An 18947-nucleotide genomic window follows, 5' to 3' on the forward strand; every position below is an offset into this window, starting at 1 on the left:
ATCTGTCTGTGTGGTGGTAGGATGGGCTATGATCTGGAGCGGTTTGTGGGCTATGTGAACGAGGGTCTTCTGTGCTGTGTGTGTCGAGACGTGTTGGAGCGCCCTCTCCAGGCGCCCTGCGAACACGCCTACTGCAGCGCCTGCATCAGCAGTTGGCTGGTCCATCACCACTCCTGTCCTGAGGACAGACTTCCACTTGATGTAGGCACTCTAAAACCGCTGTACAGGTCTGTCTCTGCATATGTGCGTCATTTATTATCTTTTCATTTTAAGTGTTCATTGTAAAATTTTCCAGTGGGGTCACACATGTATGCTGCTCTCTGTGCCCACCCTCATTTTCTCTGATTCTGTTTTTGATGACAGGTACATGCGTAATGACCTCAACCGCCTGCAGATACGTTGTGTGAATGCAGGGCAGGGTTGTGAGGTGGTCTGCTCCCTGGAGAGCCTGAACACACATGAGGATGAGTGCGAGTTTGCCTATATTTCCTGCTCTAACACAGGTATGAAACCGAGCTCCTGTGATGTGTCATTTGTAAAGTTTATCGGTTGTGTTTATACGGTTCTTAAATGGTTATCATTCTGGATGTGTGGTATATAAAGGTAACGTGACACCTGTGTGTGGGTGCAACAGGTGGCTCTTTTGTTGTCATGGCTACCTATCAAACTGGTGCACCTATGGGACTTAATCAGCTCCCACAGACCTCACAAAGAGTGCATTCAGGGTCAACTTTCCATCACTCTTTAATGAGCAATTTAAAACTGTGTATGTTTACAAGCATGTGCTCTTGTGCTCACAATGTGTCTGTGACCTGTCGTTGACAGGTGGAGAGTACATATGTTACCATTGTGGTAGGTATAGTTACAGGGTGTGTGCATGCAGTGTGGCCTTTTGCAGTGTTAAGTACTACAGGCATGCAGCAACATACATATTATGACTGCTATGATCTGTTTGAAGTTATTGAATTTGATCAAAGATGAGTGTAGTGAATAGTCTAACATTTTGGGTGGTCTAAATGTTCAGAGGTGGAAAAAAATTACAGCTATTCTCTTTATACCTCACTCTTTTTCCTGTACTTATATTGTTTTAAAGTATAAAGTAGATCTGTTAAGTATATACCCTGAAAAGAGTTACAGAATAGCAAAGCAGTATGTTGCGACAGAAACAGGAGCATATTCCATTAAATGTGCAATGAAGACAGACGTTTTAATTCTGTAAGGTAACCTTAGACAACTTTTCTTATGAAGACACTCAATTAAGAGGTATTGTTTTTGTAACAATAAGTAATACAGTAATAGCAAAGTCGAGTGACTGCACTTTTGCCTCCTAAACGAAATGTTTTGGTACTGTTTCCACTCGTGTGTAATACTGTGGCTTTGTTATCTAAAGCTATTTCTGCAAACCAAATTTACTTTTGTAAAAAAAAATGTTTAAAGATATAAACATCTATGTATAAATCGAGTACATGGTTGCTTCATGTGAGGCCTGCCCTCCTCTGTGCTCCTGTTCTGTCAGGTTGTTCCTTGCAGGTAGAGAGGCGGGGTTTGCAGGCTCACCTGTCCGAATGCAACTTCCGCAGCAGGGAGTGTCTCAACGGCTGCGGCCACACCCTCCTCTCCATCGACCAATCACAGCACAACTGTGTAGCAGAACTGCGCACAGAAGTGGAGATGCTCAGGTGTGTTTGTGTGTCTGTGGTTGTGAGGATTTCACCAATCTCTTCAATCCTGAACCAACAAATGATTGCTCGGTTTACATTCAATTTTTTAAATCCTAATTTTGACTCACTGAATATTTACGGCAGGGCAGAGATGCTGTGCAAGGTGGAGGAGGTGAGACGAGAGATGGAGTCCCGGTTGGACTCTCAAAGGAGACACATGGTGCAGAAAGAGTCGCAGCTGAAGAATGACATGGAGGAGCTCAAGGTGACCCGTTAGTCCTTCTCATGTATTTAACGTAAAAACAACAGGGCTGAAGTACAGACTTACTGTACCGGCACATTTAGTTGTGAGTATAGTGAGAGCTTTAGTAATACATTTAAAAAACAGAGATATGTGCTTTCTTTCTTGACTCTTATTCTGGCTATTCTATACTAAAGTATGCCAGAAATGTAAAAAATACATTACAAACAAAGCGTTGAATGTTAAAGTTGATTCAGTTGTTGTTCTAGAGCTTCATCATATCTTACTTTTATTTATATATATATATATATATATATATATATATATTATGTAAACTTTAATAGACTTTAATCATTTAAAACTTTAAAGTAGAGTTACTTTTATTGTCAGTCTCAAAGTGTTTTCAGACGCATTATCTTTTGGTAAATTTCTCTAAAGAAGAATTCCTTATAGGACCTAATTTCAGTAACATAGAAAAGTCTGTGCTGTGAACCGTGTTGACGCTTGTTCAGTGACCCGGTGTCCTCTCCCTGCAGGGTCAGTTGTCCCGAGTGATGTGTGACATGAGAGCCTTGTTAGGAGCAGAGCGTCTGAGAAGACAGGAGCTGGCAGAGGCCGAGCTGGAGAAGAGGGAACTACTGGAGCTCCTCAGAGACATGCAGCCAATCAGGAGTCAGCATCCTGTTGAACCGACATCCAGGGACCTTCATCAGGGAGCCCTGCAAACATCCGGACGGGAGTTGCACACTGAGCCGACAAGACACCAGCAGAGGGAGGCGTCTTTACTTGCCTCCAGTCTGTCACTGCATTCAGCTCAGGCATTAAATATATCTGGTCCACCTCCATCACCTCAGCTGGGAGAGGGGACGCGCAAGGGCGGGACCAGGAGCCTGACTCTAGACTGCATCAAGAGGAAGAGTCGGGAGGTGACGGTCATCTGAGTAGACTGGACTAGTGAGAGTTTAGGCAAACCAGAAAGGATTAAATCTTTATTTTTGTAACATTTGGCTAACAGTTTAATCATGAAAATATAGTGTGTACAATAAGTTTCTGGAATGAGTTTGAGATTAATTTTTATTAATTCGGTGTGTAAAGAAACTATTGAAAGAGAGAAAAAAGTGGAATGCTGTGGAATGAACCATTGGTTTTGTTTGAAATGTATTTTTGTGCTATTTCACAAACTAAAGGAATCTTTTGACTGTAGGCTTATGTAAAAGTGAATAGAACATTTATTTTGTACTCACCACAGATCTGATCTGCAAACAGATCATTGTGTAAAGTCTCTTGGATTTTGTATCCCTCAGGTTTTAATTAAAAAGAAGTTACTTCAAATTATTTTCTTGATCAAATGACTCCTGGTTTCCTCATTAGAGATCTATCTGATTCAGTATTTTCTACTTAGAAAAGGTTTGTTAAACGGTTCTTCAGTGTCCTGAAAAAACTTGGTTAACCAAGAACTTAATCTAAAATGTTGGTAATAATTCTTGACTAACAATGTGAAATCTTTGATAAATGTTGTCAGTCTAACGTATGAAAAACATAGGCATACAAATCAAAATCTTGGAGGACAGCTGGCAGAGCTTTTATGATGTAATGTCTAGTGACATTTGTGGGGAAAATCAAATTAATTTTGGCTGTAACAGTCTCCAGCATGACTAGGGGACTGCATGCAGCATTAACAATATAATCTCTGACATTAGTATGGTTACCTGGAAGTGTTGCAGTTGGCAACGGCGTGTATTTCGGGGTCAACTCATGTTGTACATTAGGCCCCTTTCTGTCTCACATACAATTTCCTTGTTAGAACTTTCAGTCATTAAACACAAGGAACTATTCCTAAATATTTTTTTGAATGGCCACTTTAGGCTGTACTGTAGTCTTTTCACACTGAACTATTTTCATGAACCTCAAAAAAGTGTCAATTTCTATGCTAAGGGTTAATAAGTGCCCTGAGGAAAGCTTGATGGAGGTAGTAATGAGTTCAATATTCATCTGGTGTTTGCTTAAAATCAAAAGTGTAGGTTTAGTTACTATGACCTTTATTCTCCGAATACAACTCATGATAACAAAACATAAAACATCAACACAGAGTCTTTACGTCATTGCGACATCATCCACCATGTTTCCATGGAGACAGTATATATATATAATATCCTCATTGGTCCATATGTTGCCTTGAGAGGCTTCAGTCAATGCCCAGGTGAATTTACCTGGTGAAGGAGCGAACATGTCTGCCCCTCCCACCTCCACTCCCTCCCCCACCACTGAATTTGCTCCCCTGAGATCCTCTCCCCCCTCCTCCGCCTCCTCCGCCTCCTCCTCCAGCGCTGCCACCGCCTCCTCCCCCGCTAAGCCAGGACAGGCCAGCGCCTCCTCTTCCCCTCGGGGCTCTGTCCCGTGGAGCCAGCCGATATGCACCTGACAAACGGAGGGAAAAAGAGACAAAAAACACGCATTTTAAGTTCAGTGTTTTGAAATTCATAGCGCAAAATCGACAAAACGTGTGTGTTGGTATGCACATCATACTTGCTGGGGGTTGTCTGGATGGCAGCGGTCCTCGTGTGAAGTTGCTCTGGCCTCCGCGTGGTTCACTGTAGGTCCCTCTGTGAGTGACAGCTGGAACTTGGCCGCTCCACGATGAACCACGGCCTCCGTCTCTGCGGGTGTAGTTACCTATAGCACCAAAATACTGGATTTAGCTACCTCTACTGGCCAATAAGTGGCTGAACTACAGCCAAATACTACTACACACCGTTTACTGCATACCAAAAGTAAAGAATCTTAACTCAAGGTTCACTAACTAGCTTTTTTCAGAGGTTTCATCACATCTCATGCTGGGTATGCCCAGTTGTCATTATATGACCTAAGACTGGATCTTTGGTCACGTGATGACAAGTGCTGTTGGATTGTTGTGTTGGGAAGTGATATGTTGACGTTGTCCGTCTCCAGCTTTGGACCTTCAACAGGTTTTTCAGGTTATTCCAGATAATGTCATATACGCTTTATGCTCTATTTGTATTATATCAAATATACCTAATTAAACAGGTGGTACGACGTGATGGCAACTAAACAAACAACATCTACTGATGAAGACTATGAGTTTGATCTAAAGGTCTGGAAAAAGTTAGTAAGAGAACCTTGAGTTGAGATTTTTTCATCAGCTTTTTAAGGTCATTAAAAACTTTAATGTAAAAAAATACACTGTATACTAATGTTAGCAGCATACGTTCTGTGAAATTATTATCCAGGCAATGAATTGTAACATTTAGTAGTAACACAAAAAGATGAATGGCATCTCTAGCACCAAAACTACCATGATTTAAAAAAAATCTTTCAAATTTCTTTGATATGCTATTGTGTAATAATAATTATCAGCATCAGAGAAAATGTGGTTTTTTTTAGTTTTTTTTTTTTTTTTTACATATAATGTATTGAAATTAGCTGAAGCTCTGAGTACTTTCACTAACCTGATCATGAACACAGGTCTTATCAAGTGAACACAAGAAACATTTAATTCAATAGTGTGGGGTGTCTGTGTGTACGTACCCGACAGCAGAACACCTTTAGGTTGTGGGGGAGTGAAAAAGCGTGTCTGGCTGTGGAAGGTGCCTCTGCCTCTGTTACCAGTGAACAGTCCTCTGGTGGGGGGTTTTGGGGAGCTCTTCGGGGGCCGTTTAGGAGGCAAAAGTCCAAGAGGAGTCGTAATGTCTTTAAACTCCGCCGCTACAAAGTCATCAACATGCATACTGGGAGGACGGGAGGTGTTCTGTTTGCGCTGGCGGAAGATATCATGGGGTCGGCAGAGATTCTGTCCAAATCCTCCTCGACCTCCACGGCCTCGAGGAGCCGCCATAATGTGGGCTCTCTTAGCCGGCTCAATGTAGTCGGATTTACCACTGCAGAGACAAGCATGAGATGGGAAACAGTCGGTTGATTAAAAAAACAAGAATAAAGATGTATCTTCTCTGCAATGAATACAGAACAAATGTGAAAAAGTAAAAACTGGAACTTTACCTTGTAATGAACGTCTCATGTTTGTGTTTGCCAAGTCTGAAGCCTTTTGGGGCCTTAGAGTCACCAGGAGAGGAGGGCTCAGACATGAATGAACGCTCCAGCTCTGCCTTCAGGTCCAGTTCTGGACAACACTCCTGAGCCAGACCCACCAGATCCACCTTCATCTGCCGCACAGACAAAGTGGCAATCACATATATAGTGTCCATTCTCATGCAGACAGACACAGGGCTTCATAACTCTACGTGATCATATGTCATAAGGTCCAATTACCATGTTTCTGTCTTTATGGGTGTGTAATTAATAGTCAAAATACATTTCAAGTCCCATTAAGGAAGCATCAAGCTTTCATTTCATAGCATTGAAGTTGAGAGAAAGAAAGATACTTAACATAAACTAATCCATAGTGAATCAGTGCCAAACGTTTGGAAATACCTCTGGTTTAAACCAGTTTTTCACACTAGTACAGTTTTTGTAGTAATGCAGTAATTATTTGGATTTTTGTAAGATTTGATAAGATTCTTGCTGCTGATACTTTGACCAAATACTGTATTTGAAGAGAAAATAAGATTATTCAACAAAAACTAATCTGAAGTCTAACTTTTGTTTTAAAGTACATGTACACATAAATCCTTACCATATCAAGATCTACTTCGATGTCATCCGTTTGGAAGGGAGAGAACCACAGAGTCTTCAGCTGCTCATCCAGAGCTTCTGATAGAATGAACACCGTCCTACAGATAAGAGGAATGATGTATATATGATCACATCAAGTTGTTTCCTCTCACTTTCAACAAAAGTGATGCGCAAAGCACATTTTATGACATCATCTGTAATAGGTTTAGTTCTAGTCTCAGATAGAGGTGCAGTGCAAATAACTTGTGTTGACAATGTTTTGTTATGAATATTGGATAATCATTCTGGCAGTACATTTCCCTGGCCTAGATTGTAAGTGATTAATGACTGAATTTACACAGATGAAGAAAAAACTATCTTCATTCATGTTATTTAGTTTCATCCGGGGGCTGTACCTGTGATTAAACTGGGCCGCGAGCGTCTCGGGTGCTGGCAGAGTGGGCTCAGTGTCAGCTGCAGGAGGTGCGTCTGGAGCCGTCTCCAGTGTCTGCCTCAGGACAATCACAGTCTCCAACATCGTCTCCAATGAATCATCTTCCTTACATAGTTTCTATAGACACAGAGTTACAGAGTTAGCAAAGGCAGCCTCACCGCTCACTTTTCAAAAACTATTCACAAGTGTTTAAACTGTACCGTAATCTGTTTCTCTAAAGTAGGGAGTGGATGGGATTCGGACCCCTCCCACTGCAGTAGAGCTTTCATCTCAGAGCCCGTTAGCAACCGTGGAGGAGCAAAGACAGACTCCTCGCCGGACCCCTGGACCTCATCTACACACTGGATAACAACACAGAGAGATTCAACGATAAAATCCAACCATCACATATTATGTTCAACTCTGCAAAAAGTCTTGCACAATTAGTTGTTTACACAAACCTCCTACTCTGCCTACGAGTTTAGACTTAAAGCACTTTTTAAGATTACTGTAAGCATGAAAACTTGGAAATATCAGCTGTTGCAAACATCAAAGTTCTAACTGCTTCCAGCAAACATTGTATAATTTCTCCAGTTTGACAGCATGTACACTCTAGGTAAAAACATACTTATAAAACCAGGTACTGACCATTGTTTCTGTGTTGAGGATCTGTCTCAGGAAGTCAAGAAGAGCTGACAGCAAATCGGCTGCATCCTTGTTGAAGGCGAACACCAATCTCTTCAACAGGGAGCCTAGACCAGTACCATACTTCTTCAGAGCTCTGAAACAAAGATTAAGTGACTAAGTTAAAGTCTTGATTGATTAAGAAGGGGACCCAACGTCTGGTAGAAAGATCAGGGGTTATAAATAAAGACCCTAGTAATGCCAAGAAACAAGAAATTGTAATTTACACTTTGAGGTGATAGAGTCCATAGTCGTGCTCGGTGAGGAATGTCAAAGTCCTGATACAGGTGAGAAGGAGTGGGACACTGCTCTCTGAATTCCCCAAAACCTCCAACGAGGCGTTGCATACCAATGGCATCATCTCACGCCCTGGAAGTGAATTGGCCAGCTGCTCAGCCTCCGACACACAGCTCTCACCAGGCGGAGAAACCACCAGAGAAATGTCCTGGTGAAGATGGAGATTCATATTGTTTAGGTGTAGTCCTTTTTTCTATAAGGACTTGTTTACATATGCGGTTTGCCTTCATATATACTGCTCACCTGGTCACACAGTGACTGTAATATTGTCCCCACTAGTTCGCTGCATTGCTGCTGCTGTAAGGAGTGGTCAGCTGGAGGAACCAACAGAGCCAGCAGCACGGGGAACAGATCGGCCAGTTGTTCATCTCCAGACACAGACCCGGACAGAAGGTGCAGTGTTGCGCTCTTACAAGCTTTCTGTGACACCAGAGTATCCATCAAAGAAAGCAGACGCAGGACCTGGCCCCAGCACACTGCTTTCCCCTCCGCCCTGCAGTTAGCACATTGCATACACTTAGAATACAATTCAGAGCTTTAAACACAAACAACGGTGTGTGGTTTTTTTCACTCACGGCTGCAGTTCCTCCTGCAGCAGCTCCAGCACCGTCTTCATGATGAGTATTGCGGTGGGAGAAGACAGGTCCGCCAGTTGAACACACATTCTCCTCAGCATGGCCAGGAGAGGAGGGCAGCTGGTGGCACACGCACACCTCAGCGCCTCAGAAAGCACTTTCCACTGCGCCCGTATGTGCATGCTCCACAGCTTCCTTGTGTTTAAGGCTACAGCCACATCTTGGATTGATATCACCTACGGAGCAAAAGGTTCATTAATGTTTATCACATTCAATCATCAGAAGGTGAAAGTAAGTGTAGGACAGATGGGTGACCGTTAGGATAAATTCAGTTACCTGAGTGCTCTGCATTGGCAGAGGAAGAGGCAGGAGCTCAGACAGCAACGTCAAACCAGAGAACAGACCTTCAGGAGCTTTCATCAGTGAGCCCAAAACCTCTTTAAGCATCAGAGACCACGTGTTACTGGCCAGAGTCTCTTCCGTATGAGTCACCTACAACAAAACCCACAAATTAACTGAGAATAATGAGTCTTTTTGCACAATATTTCTTGGCTAAACAGAACATTCCTATACTCATCATTATCTCATCCACACACCTCTTCATTAACTCCCTGCGTGAAGGTGAGCAGCACGTCAACGATGAGCGCCTGCATTTTTGTCTCCTCTCCGTCCAGGCGTCCAGATGCAGGGATGGAGCAGACTATCATGTGGAGCGACACCAACACACTGGCCACGCGAGTGTCCCTGAATTGGAAAGCTCCCCCGCGTAGCAGCTCCATCAGCATGGTGCGCAGCAATCGCAGTGTGCTGATGCATATACTGAGGATCATGCAGCGCTGCGGCGTGGGGCCCATGTGTCCGTGCACCCGCCACGGCTGCAGCAACAGGCTGCACAGCTTTTGTAAGACACGCACACACATATCCATACCCTCGCCGGAGAACAGCTGGACCCCTGCGAGACTCCACTTAAGATCTCTCTGCTGACCTGGAGACAGGAGTAAAACATTGTAAAAAAAACAGCTGTCCCTTTATCAGCTGAACTATTACAGGAATCATGTTTGGTGTCTTTACCCTCTACAGCAGGTGGGGGGCAGGCGATGTGACAAAGGACCCTGAGAGCGGTGACTAGTCCAGTTCCCTCAGCAGTCAACACATTTTCCACATTCTGAAGTCAAGAGAAGACACATGTTTAAAATGACAAATAGCTCTGTTATATGCAAAAAGAGTTAAATATGCTACACAGCAGGTATACGTTTGAGCAGTTCAGACTTGTCGGTGAAGCTCCGCATTCCAAAGAGATATACTGTATTTCTTGTGGCTTTAGGGTACAAAATGAGACTAAGAACATGTAGTTGAGTGTGTGACTTAAAGACATACTTCTTGTTTTGGGAACAGTTTTGTTGTTTATAAAGTTTGCATTCTTACATAGACTTAAGAATGAGCCAGCCTGGTTATAAGTGGTGACAACATTGTGCTGTTTCCCTCTGATAATAATAATATTGAATAAGCTCTATAAATCTCGATTAAATAAAACTAATGAACCTGTACTCCGATAGTCCCTGTGGGTATGGGTAGGAACAGTGACCATGATTCCTTCACTAAAACAATGAATGGACTCCCTGAATCAAATGTTATAGACAAATCTTTGGCTGGGGCCCAAACACGGCCAACTAAAGAGATTCAACGCTCACTGAATAAGACTGAATAAACTATTAAGACATTCTGTCGGTAATGTGGGGACAAGAAAGCTCATTCAGTTACTAAAAATGAAAATCTAGTGAGATGTGTCTTAACAGCAGTCCGCATATTGAGGGAGACCTGTACCTGTTTGACGTAGTCTATGAGTGTGGGAATGCTGCCAATCTCAAAGCGAAGTTTTTCCAGAGGCTCAAGCCATTTGCTAAGCTCTGAAGAACAAAAGGAAGAATGACACATTAATAATCAAAAAACACAAAAAGCGTCACATAACGTCATGATAGTTTCATGCAACTCTGGTAATAATTACCCTGTAACTTGGCATTGGTGTCATCAGCCTTGGCTATGGCGAGAAGAGGGGCAGCATATTGTTCCATCATCCTCAGTTCATTAGAGCTCTGCGCTACCAGTAGCACCAGCATACAGGCATAATTATATGTCACTGCTTTGCGAGCTTTGGCCTCACTTAAAGAGAGGAAGACAAACAAAAGTACTCATTAATCAATGCACAGGTGGCTGAAGTCATACAGAAAGAGACACAAGAAGAAGACAGCCGTACCCCTGTCCGTCCTTGCTGTGATGCTGGAGCAGAGTGACCAGACACGACAGGTTGTTGTCCAGGCTGAGGACGTGGGCCACGGCACTGCGACCAGTCTGTGTGAAGGTCATCAGGTAGAGCGCATGGAGCATTCCCAGCACCTCTGCATTGTCACCTTCCTCTAGCCCAACTCCTCCGTCTCCTCCTGCAGCCACATGGCTCATGAGCTCTGACACACCCTGCAGAGCATGCAGCGCCTGCATTAGCCACACGCCAAAGCCCTCTTCGCCAAACCCTGGACCCGTCACACCTCCCTCTCCCCCTGTAAAGGTGGTCTCCTCGCTCTCAGCTTCTGCCATGGATGCCAGGAGACGCAGCAGCAGGTTGGTTGGAGTGGGCTGGGCGAGGAGGAACAGCAGACCCGATTGGGTGAGCGACAGGAAGCGTAGGAGCTCTCGAACAGCTTGGGTGACCCCTAAGTGACCAGCCGCTGCAGCTGTAGACAACACCGCTGCCGTGCTCTCCAGGAAATGGCATGCATGCATATACCTGAGAAAGGAGAACATGCAATATTATGAATCCGAACTACATTCTACGTTCTATTGTGAAGGTCCTATGTGTTTGAAAGTGTACCTATAGAGTGTTGGGTATGGATCGTCCCTCTCCTGTGGTCCTGTTATTCTAGCAGTAGTAGGGAAGGCTTTCCCAGGGGGCTGCACCATGCAGTTAGGGGCCGTCTCTAGCAGGTGGTGTAACTCCTCCAAAACCCCTGCCAGCCTATCAAGCTCTGCCTCGCTCACAGGGGAGGAGCTCAGCGATGGTTCCTCCTCCATGGGGATGTCAGCATCCTCCATCTCCTCCTGAGAATGATAGTCAGTTATGATAATCCTAGATAATGTACTTAATCTTTGCAGTTAGGAACATGTGTGTGGAATGAGCGTGTGTCTACCTGCTGGGGTTCACTCCATGCTGCTGCTGCACGTTGCAGGTCGACCAGTATCTCATACATGTGGCTTTTCTGCAATATGGTGTTGCCAGCTGTTATGACCCTCACTGTTTCTTCACGCAGGAACAGCTGGACTAAACGCTATAGAAGACATACAGCTTGTCAAACACTAATAAGGCAAACATTCATCAGGTTGCTCAACTAGTCAGCGTTTTCTGTAAATGTGAAGGGTGGACAGGGCATAGTGAATCTGTGAGGCAGACTATAAAACATTGGTTCAATATATGTTGTATTTAAAAGCTTACGCTTGGATCAAATTGTAGGCTTGGTTACATTTGTTATTAGATTTTTCTGTTTGAGCAAAATTGGAATTTCAAGAATCTTCATTGCACTCTTATCATTTCTTATTCTCTAGACCTAGCATCCCTGCTAAAGAAATGTAGAAGAGAATCTGTATATAATGAAAAAGCATTGATGAAGAGAACATTTTCAAGTTTGTATACTTTGTGATGTTTACCTGATAGCCACTCTTCTCTGACTCGCCCGTATGCAGGAAAGCCTCTGCGCCAGCAGGAGCACTGGTCAGAGCCCCAAGAGCTCTCAGGATATTCAGCTTCAGTGTGGAGGAGACGTGGTCGGCTTGGACCAACTCCAGCAGCACATCCAGGGCCCCTTCACGCAGCAGCACCGAGAGGCCCTGTGGACACTCTGCGAGGTGTGATGCTAGCTTGGCACCGGCTTTCAATTGTCTGAGATTAAGGGCAATGGGTTGTGTGAGAGCAATCTCCATACTCAGAGCTTGGAGCGCCCATTTGACTAAAACTCCAACGGGTTCCTCCATCTCGCCCTCTCCTTGTTTGATTAAATAAGCCAACCCTTTAGCCAGAAGAGCAGGGGCCTGTTCCAGAGCAGTGACCCAGCGGGCGTCTCTGTCATCTCCAATACTAGCTAGTAGCTCTTTCAGCTGGGCAACGGCCTCAGCCTCCTCGCCACCTGCGGGCGCTTCAGTTCCACCAGGGTCCCTGGGTTCCTCCACACTGGCCTTTTCAAACTGGGTATCAAAGCGGGTTTTGTATGGAGGTGTAAAGTACAGCAGGGGTCTGAGTTCTCTCTCATACGGGTCATACTGGACAGGTGGGACAGATGCCAGGTCCTCAGGAGTGTAGTCCATGTCAAAGGTGGGCAGCTTGAAGCTACCATTATCCAGATCATCCTCATCGCTGGAAATCTGCTCATAGCCATCATCGCCTGAGACGAAATAGAGGGGAAATTTGACAAAAAGTAATATTTTATGGACAAAATACTTACGATTCTTCAACCATTCATAAAATATGTGTGTAAAAATGAATGAAAATGACGAGGCCAGCAACTACTACATATTTCCTTGCTCATTTACAAATTCACACAGACGAACCTACTCACACATCGCAGAATCACTCCAAACATGCCGGGTTAGTTTGACATGCAGGATGTCACTACAGCACAAGCGTCAGCCATGGCTGTGAGGATGTGTGAGGTAGACATCCACATGACAGCTTATGAGTGTTGATCATAAGCCCGCTCAGAGTAACAGAGTTCTCAGCACCCAGCGGTTGTAGATGGAGGCAGCATGCCAGAGCACACACACACTCTCAAATCGCACTCAGTCCCAAATGGACCCTGCTCCCATGGCCCCCGAGGGAGTCTGATGAGTTTGCAGTACCAAGGGGTTCAGGGCCGGGCATCCATTTGGGATTTCAGACTATCCTACTCTCACGAAATAACTCCCCTACCTTCCTCCATCTCCTCTTCCTCGTCCTCACCCTCATCTTCCTCCTCCACTTCTTCGTCCTCTTCCGGAACACTCCCCTCGGTCCGGGCATCTTCTTCCTCCTCTTGCTCCTCTTCCTCCTCCTCATCCCCTTCTTCCTCTTGTTCAGCATCTGAGTATGTCTCATCAGCAGGCAGGGACCTCTCAGGTGAGACAGCCTCCAGGTAGTCGTCGCGGCCCTCGCTTGGCTCGGCTTTGACCACGCCCACTGTAAATGTCACAAGGGAGACCGGAGGACACAGTTCACCTTCCACACCCCCAGGGCACATATGAGCATGCAAACTATACGTTATCTAGATGAGTAGAGGCCTACTTATGCAAAACAGCTTACGGGTCAAACCGGTGTTTTTGCATGTTTTAACACAACGCTTTTAATTTTCATGAATGTCAGCCATTATCCAAGGATGACAGTTGTTTGAAATATGTTTTCTAACCTGGCAGGCAGCAAACGTTTTTCATTGAGATAATCAGCATGCAGAGGCTTGCTTGGGAAATGTAACAACACAGTTAACATTATGTACCCTTTACCTGAACAAGAACACTTAGTCAGCGTTTTCAAATACACTAACAACCATAATGCCATGCAATAATGGCATACCTGAGAAAAATGTAACACAAGAACTATGTTCAGTTTCTTATTGTACTCAAATGAACTTAAACTTTGGGCAACCAGCTAATTAAACAAATAACCTTGATTATAAACCAATTCTAATGTCAAGAACACAGATTGAAGCAAATGGGATAAAACATCCAAAACAATACAAAGGTACTTGGTCATATGGTTCTAAAAATGGTTCTCTGCTGTAACAGGATAATTGTAGCTGATGGTGAAAACACTGAAGTTTATAATGACACTGACAAAGTAACTGCAGGGTGACCAATGTGGAATTAATTAAGGATAATCACTAATGAAACATTTAATTTTGAGAAGTATCAACCTGACAGATGCTTAAACTACAGCATTGTCTCTGTTAAATCCGAATCAGCAGTGGCAGATATAACGTAACAGATGTGTGCAGTTCTCACCAATCACTTGGACCGGCTCTTCATCATCATCATCCGGGGGCGGAGGCCCAGGTGGAGTACGAGGCCCTCTGGGTGCTGGTCTGGGTGGGCTACCATTGTACTGGTCATCTTTTTCCCACTCTAAAAAAAAAAAAAACCCAGAAACAAAAGATTGACATTACAGTAAGCAAATTAGGGAAAATAAGAGATAACCTGTTCATTGGATGATTCAGTTTCAGGAAATGGTTGTGAAGGCGAGAGGCACTGGGTAGTTTCTGCTTCATGATGAGCACCTTGTTTAACGATCCGCTTGGCCCCGCTTGGCTGTTGTGGGGGTGGGGGGGGCGGAGGAGGGGGTGAGGATTGGTCATGTCCATGTGAGCGCTCTGCTGTCCCGTACACTGCTATGGTCAGACTGGTGTACCAGCCACGCAGCACCAGGCCGTCTGTGTTCACCTGCATGAAAAATAGCCATTTAGTAATTCACAAATCAACAAAAAGAAATACAAATCATCTCGTTTCTGGACGACCGCTTACCTTTCCACTGGGTCTGAACACGATGGACTTGTTCTCATCATACTCCAGACTGATGGGAGAAAGCAAGACAGGGAAGATTAAAACACCAGTGCAAATATACACCAAGGGCAATTCTTCAACTTGGGAATGTTTATTCATCATCTAGGAGATTTTAGTGTTAGAAAATAGCCTGAGACTTCAATAACGTTTAGCATTAATCTGATAAATTTAGCAATACAAAGTTATGTCTTTGGTTGAACTGGTCATAACTCATTGACATATAGGGTTCCAAAATAGAAATGGCATAATTTAAAAAAAGGTCAGGAATCAAAAAGCCTGGACAATGGCACGAAACATTTAGCCAACATGATGCCAAAATAAACAGCAGGGTTTCCCTTTATTTGGAATTAAATTTGTCAGAGCTTAAGAGTTAATTTGATTTGTTTTATTTATTTAAGACATTTTAATATAATGGTGGTGTGTTCATCCAACACATCCATACTGTCTTACTTCGTACCACAAAAAGGCAAAATGCTATGAAAAATTCATCTTTAAAAAAAAAAGCAATACTGCATTATCATGGTTATCTAGATCATGTATATCCTGATTATCACCTCAGCCGACAAAAAGGATTCTCATCAAAGATTTCAGTCAAATTTGTTTTTGACATTTGGAAGATACTTAAAATAGCAACCAGACCAGTTTAAAAAAAAAAAAACGACTTCAAACTTTCCCAGCAGAGATAATAACTTGGGTGTGTCGTATTTACACTTTTCAACAACTCTTACACAATAGACGTCTCTCAATACAAGTTGACGCTCTGGTGCTACTGTGCACGCCTCTGTGATTATGAAGGTAGAATAAAAATGTTGAACTTAAACATTCTACTATCTATTACACCATGGCATAAAAGTTTTGTGTGTCACTTTCAGCTACTTTGTGGGATGAGGTTGAGTTTCTGGAGGGACCAGTTAGCCTGCATGGGAACAAAGAGATTTGAATATGGGTGGGTGCAGGCGCACACACATGCACCCACCACTCTGGTCTGAGAACAGGGCTCAGATAATGCCATGACTGGTTCTGCAGGTGAGGCAGACATCTGCATCTTTAGCACCTTTGGGACTTGACATGGGAATACAGAGACGGAGGAGAGGTTTGAAGTAATACAGAAACAAAACGAGAAGGGGGAGAGGGAAAATCCTTCTGACCTGCCCAGTCTGTGGAACGTGGAGTTGTTGGGTTTGGTGGCATTATTAAAGAACAGCTCTAACTGAAAGGCATGAGGTGACGTCTCCCTGGAAACACAGAAACACACACACATTAATGTGGCAGTCATAGCTCGGTACCCTTCTATGCAGACAACTTTTATTAAGTATTAAGTTAAACATCAACATGAGGGCAGCAACCGTTATGACAATATAGAGTCAGTGGCCACTTTATTAGGTAGACATGTACAGCTCTGCCATAAATTCTATATTTTATTCATACGGTTGAGTTATGTGGACACTGTTGTAAATGTGTAGACTAAATCGTGTGTTTATTATTGTGCTCCTATGGTTGTTGTTGTACTGGACTGCATCATATTGAGACTAGTTTAAATTGTTGTTGTCCGTACTTACATAAGAGGTGGAATATTATGAGCAGCACTTACTATGACCTCAGTGCTAAAACATATAAATAAACCAACACCTCTACGACCGTGTCAACAGAAAGCTAAAAGATATAAGTATCTTTAAAGTAGCCTTTATGGCGGACCAGTTGTATTTGTCTGCAGTAGATTGTACAGGTGTACCCAACAACTAGCACAACAAACGTGTGTAATATGAGACAACATACATTTTTATTTTTATTCAATTTGACGAATTAAGCAAAACAGGCATTATCCATAATCAGCTTCACAAGAAATTTTGACTCAGAGCATTAAGTTCATATGGTACACCTCTACACAACGTTGAATCATGACCTGATATGGTCTTAGCATTGTTGGGCACTGAGCCAATTTATTCAGTTAAATTACATCACACATACCCAACAGGCTCAGCGGGAATCAGGATCCACACAACAATGGAGCTCAGGTGTCACACTACTTTTCTACAGGTACACACACACATACAGCTCAGGTGTCTGTGGCAAACAAACTTCTCCAGAGGCCATATATCACTGGCAACGAGGTTAATGATTTCCTGCAACAAGGGATGCTCCATCCAACTGATTCTCTGTCTCAGATACCTCAAGCGTGGGTATCTGCTGATACTGAAGCTACGACACCAATGCTGTCTTTTTCCCAGATTTTAAAATACTTGATTTGTAGAAATAATATCTGTTCATTAGTCAGCAGTCCGTTAGTGGAAACACTTTTGATAACACTGAGAGATAAACTGTATTTATCGTTAATCTGTCATGTTATAAACAATACCCAACATGGATAATGAACATTATAACCCAGTCAAAGGACCGATTTATTGCAAGGTTGCTTTACTAAACTGCATTTAATTGATCTGGTTGGACCTAATAAAGTGGCAACTTACTGTTTTTATGTTTGAAATGGCAATATTGCTCTTACCCAAATGCTCTGTTGTCAGGTAGATTGCTGTGTGCTTTGATCCCTGGAGGAATGACCCGCACTTCTGTGATCAGCACCCCGCAAGGAAACCGCACCACATCCACGTTGGTTAACTGAAGTGCATTGAACATATGAATCAATACAAACATTGAGATAATGAATGTCTTCACTAACCACACAAACTAACACAAATACTACAGACACAAACTGTCGGTTTTGCTGAGGTAAAGATGGTCATGGTGAGACTTTACAGTTAGCATTAGCCACTAAGCTAAAAAGCAAACAAAACGCGTAAGTGTGCAACAAACAACAGCGGCGGGGCGTTCAATGTTAATGCAAATAAAATAACATTTAACGAACATATTTAGCACAACTGTGTTCACATTAAGTCAAACGTGTAGTGCAATTAAACCTGTGTGTCGTGTAATGTTATCCACGACACGACTGCTAACGTTAGCCATGTTGTGGTCGTTAGCTTGGAAGTTTAGCATCGAGCTTCAAAACTCCTTAATATACGAGATACGAGTTTTGCATGCAGGCAGCTCTTAGGTTGATATATGAGAGAGTGGTAATGCGTCAGATATATTACCTCTGCATTCTGGTGCTTAAACGTATCTATAAAAAGAAGCTCGGTTGTAGTGTCCCCCGCCATCGCTTTCTTGCTCGCCGTCGGGCTGAGGGAACACTTCCGGGTTAGCGAACACTTCCGGGGTATGAGCGCGAGCGCCTAAGAAATAAACACAAACAAATGAACGTAGGAGAAATGTTAGCCTGCTCGAGAGGGAAAATAAAAACAACTGTTATGTCTACGTTATATTACCTTATCACAAATGATTGTTATTTATATTATCATTAGTAATATGCCAATGGGTAATTGTATTATTGTAGTACATAGCAAAGTTTTCATTCCTTTTGTGTATTTTTATCTTGTATATTGTTGTTATTGTGTTTGTTGTTCGCTGCTGCTGGCTGGCTGAAGGCTACCAAACGAAATTTCGTTGTATCACTACAATGATAATAAAAATATCTTTATCTTTATCTTTATCTTTATCTTTAAAGTGAAGGAAAATAATAGGCTTCAGGACAACTTCTAATAATTTATGATTAATATCTTCTCATATAATTTAGTAGATTATAATAACGTGTTCATGTTTCTCAGTGAAACGAGGGGGAAAGACAGTTGCAGCTAGTGCATCATTGTCATGTGTATTTCATTGTTCACTTAATTATAGTTTTTCTAATAAAGAAATGAATTAATGAATTTCAATGAAACGTCGTAAAAGTATAACTAGGTACACTCCAAACTCCATACATTTTCCTACCTTTGTGATTTATTTTATTTTATATGGTAACACTT

At 42.9% G+C, this 18947-nt stretch overlaps 2 protein-coding genes across 2 annotated transcripts; one reads left to right on the plus strand and one right to left on the minus strand.

The window, feature by feature from the left end:
- Positions 1-21: 21 nt before the first annotated feature.
- On the plus strand, positions 22-2843 carry rnf41l (ring finger protein 41, like). The gene is made up of 5 exons (XM_054620856.1): positions 22-227; positions 364-503; positions 1517-1679; positions 1806-1926; positions 2439-2843. The coding sequence occupies exons 1-5, from the start codon at positions 22-24 to the stop codon at positions 2841-2843; spliced, it is 1035 nt and encodes a 344-aa protein (XP_054476831.1).
- Positions 2844-3382: 539 nt separating this feature from the next.
- Positions 3383-18286, minus strand: virma (vir like m6A methyltransferase associated). Its single transcript, XM_054621967.1, has 27 exons — positions 18180-18286; positions 17591-17703; positions 16236-16322; positions 15049-15097; positions 14805-14967; positions 14533-14652; positions 13499-13714; positions 12214-12944; positions 11700-11837; positions 11384-11610; positions 10772-11299; positions 10523-10677; positions 10342-10424; positions 9589-9682; positions 9114-9502; positions 8854-9009; positions 8518-8753; positions 8186-8435; positions 7873-8090; positions 7610-7742; positions 7183-7323; positions 6945-7099; positions 6551-6647; positions 5917-6080; positions 5449-5798; positions 4429-4575; positions 3383-4320 (listed from the first exon to the last, which is right to left on the minus strand). The coding sequence occupies exons 1-27, from the start codon at positions 18240-18242 to the stop codon at positions 4109-4111; spliced, it is 5415 nt and encodes a 1804-aa protein (XP_054477942.1). The 5' UTR covers positions 18243-18286; the 3' UTR covers positions 3383-4108.
- Between the last annotated feature and the right edge of the window lie 661 nt (positions 18287-18947).

The sequence above is a fragment of the Anoplopoma fimbria genome, chromosome 20, assembly GCF_027596085.1.
Source record: "Anoplopoma fimbria isolate UVic2021 breed Golden Eagle Sablefish chromosome 20, Afim_UVic_2022, whole genome shotgun sequence".
Lineage (NCBI taxonomy): Eukaryota > Metazoa > Chordata > Actinopteri > Perciformes > Anoplopomatidae > Anoplopoma > Anoplopoma fimbria.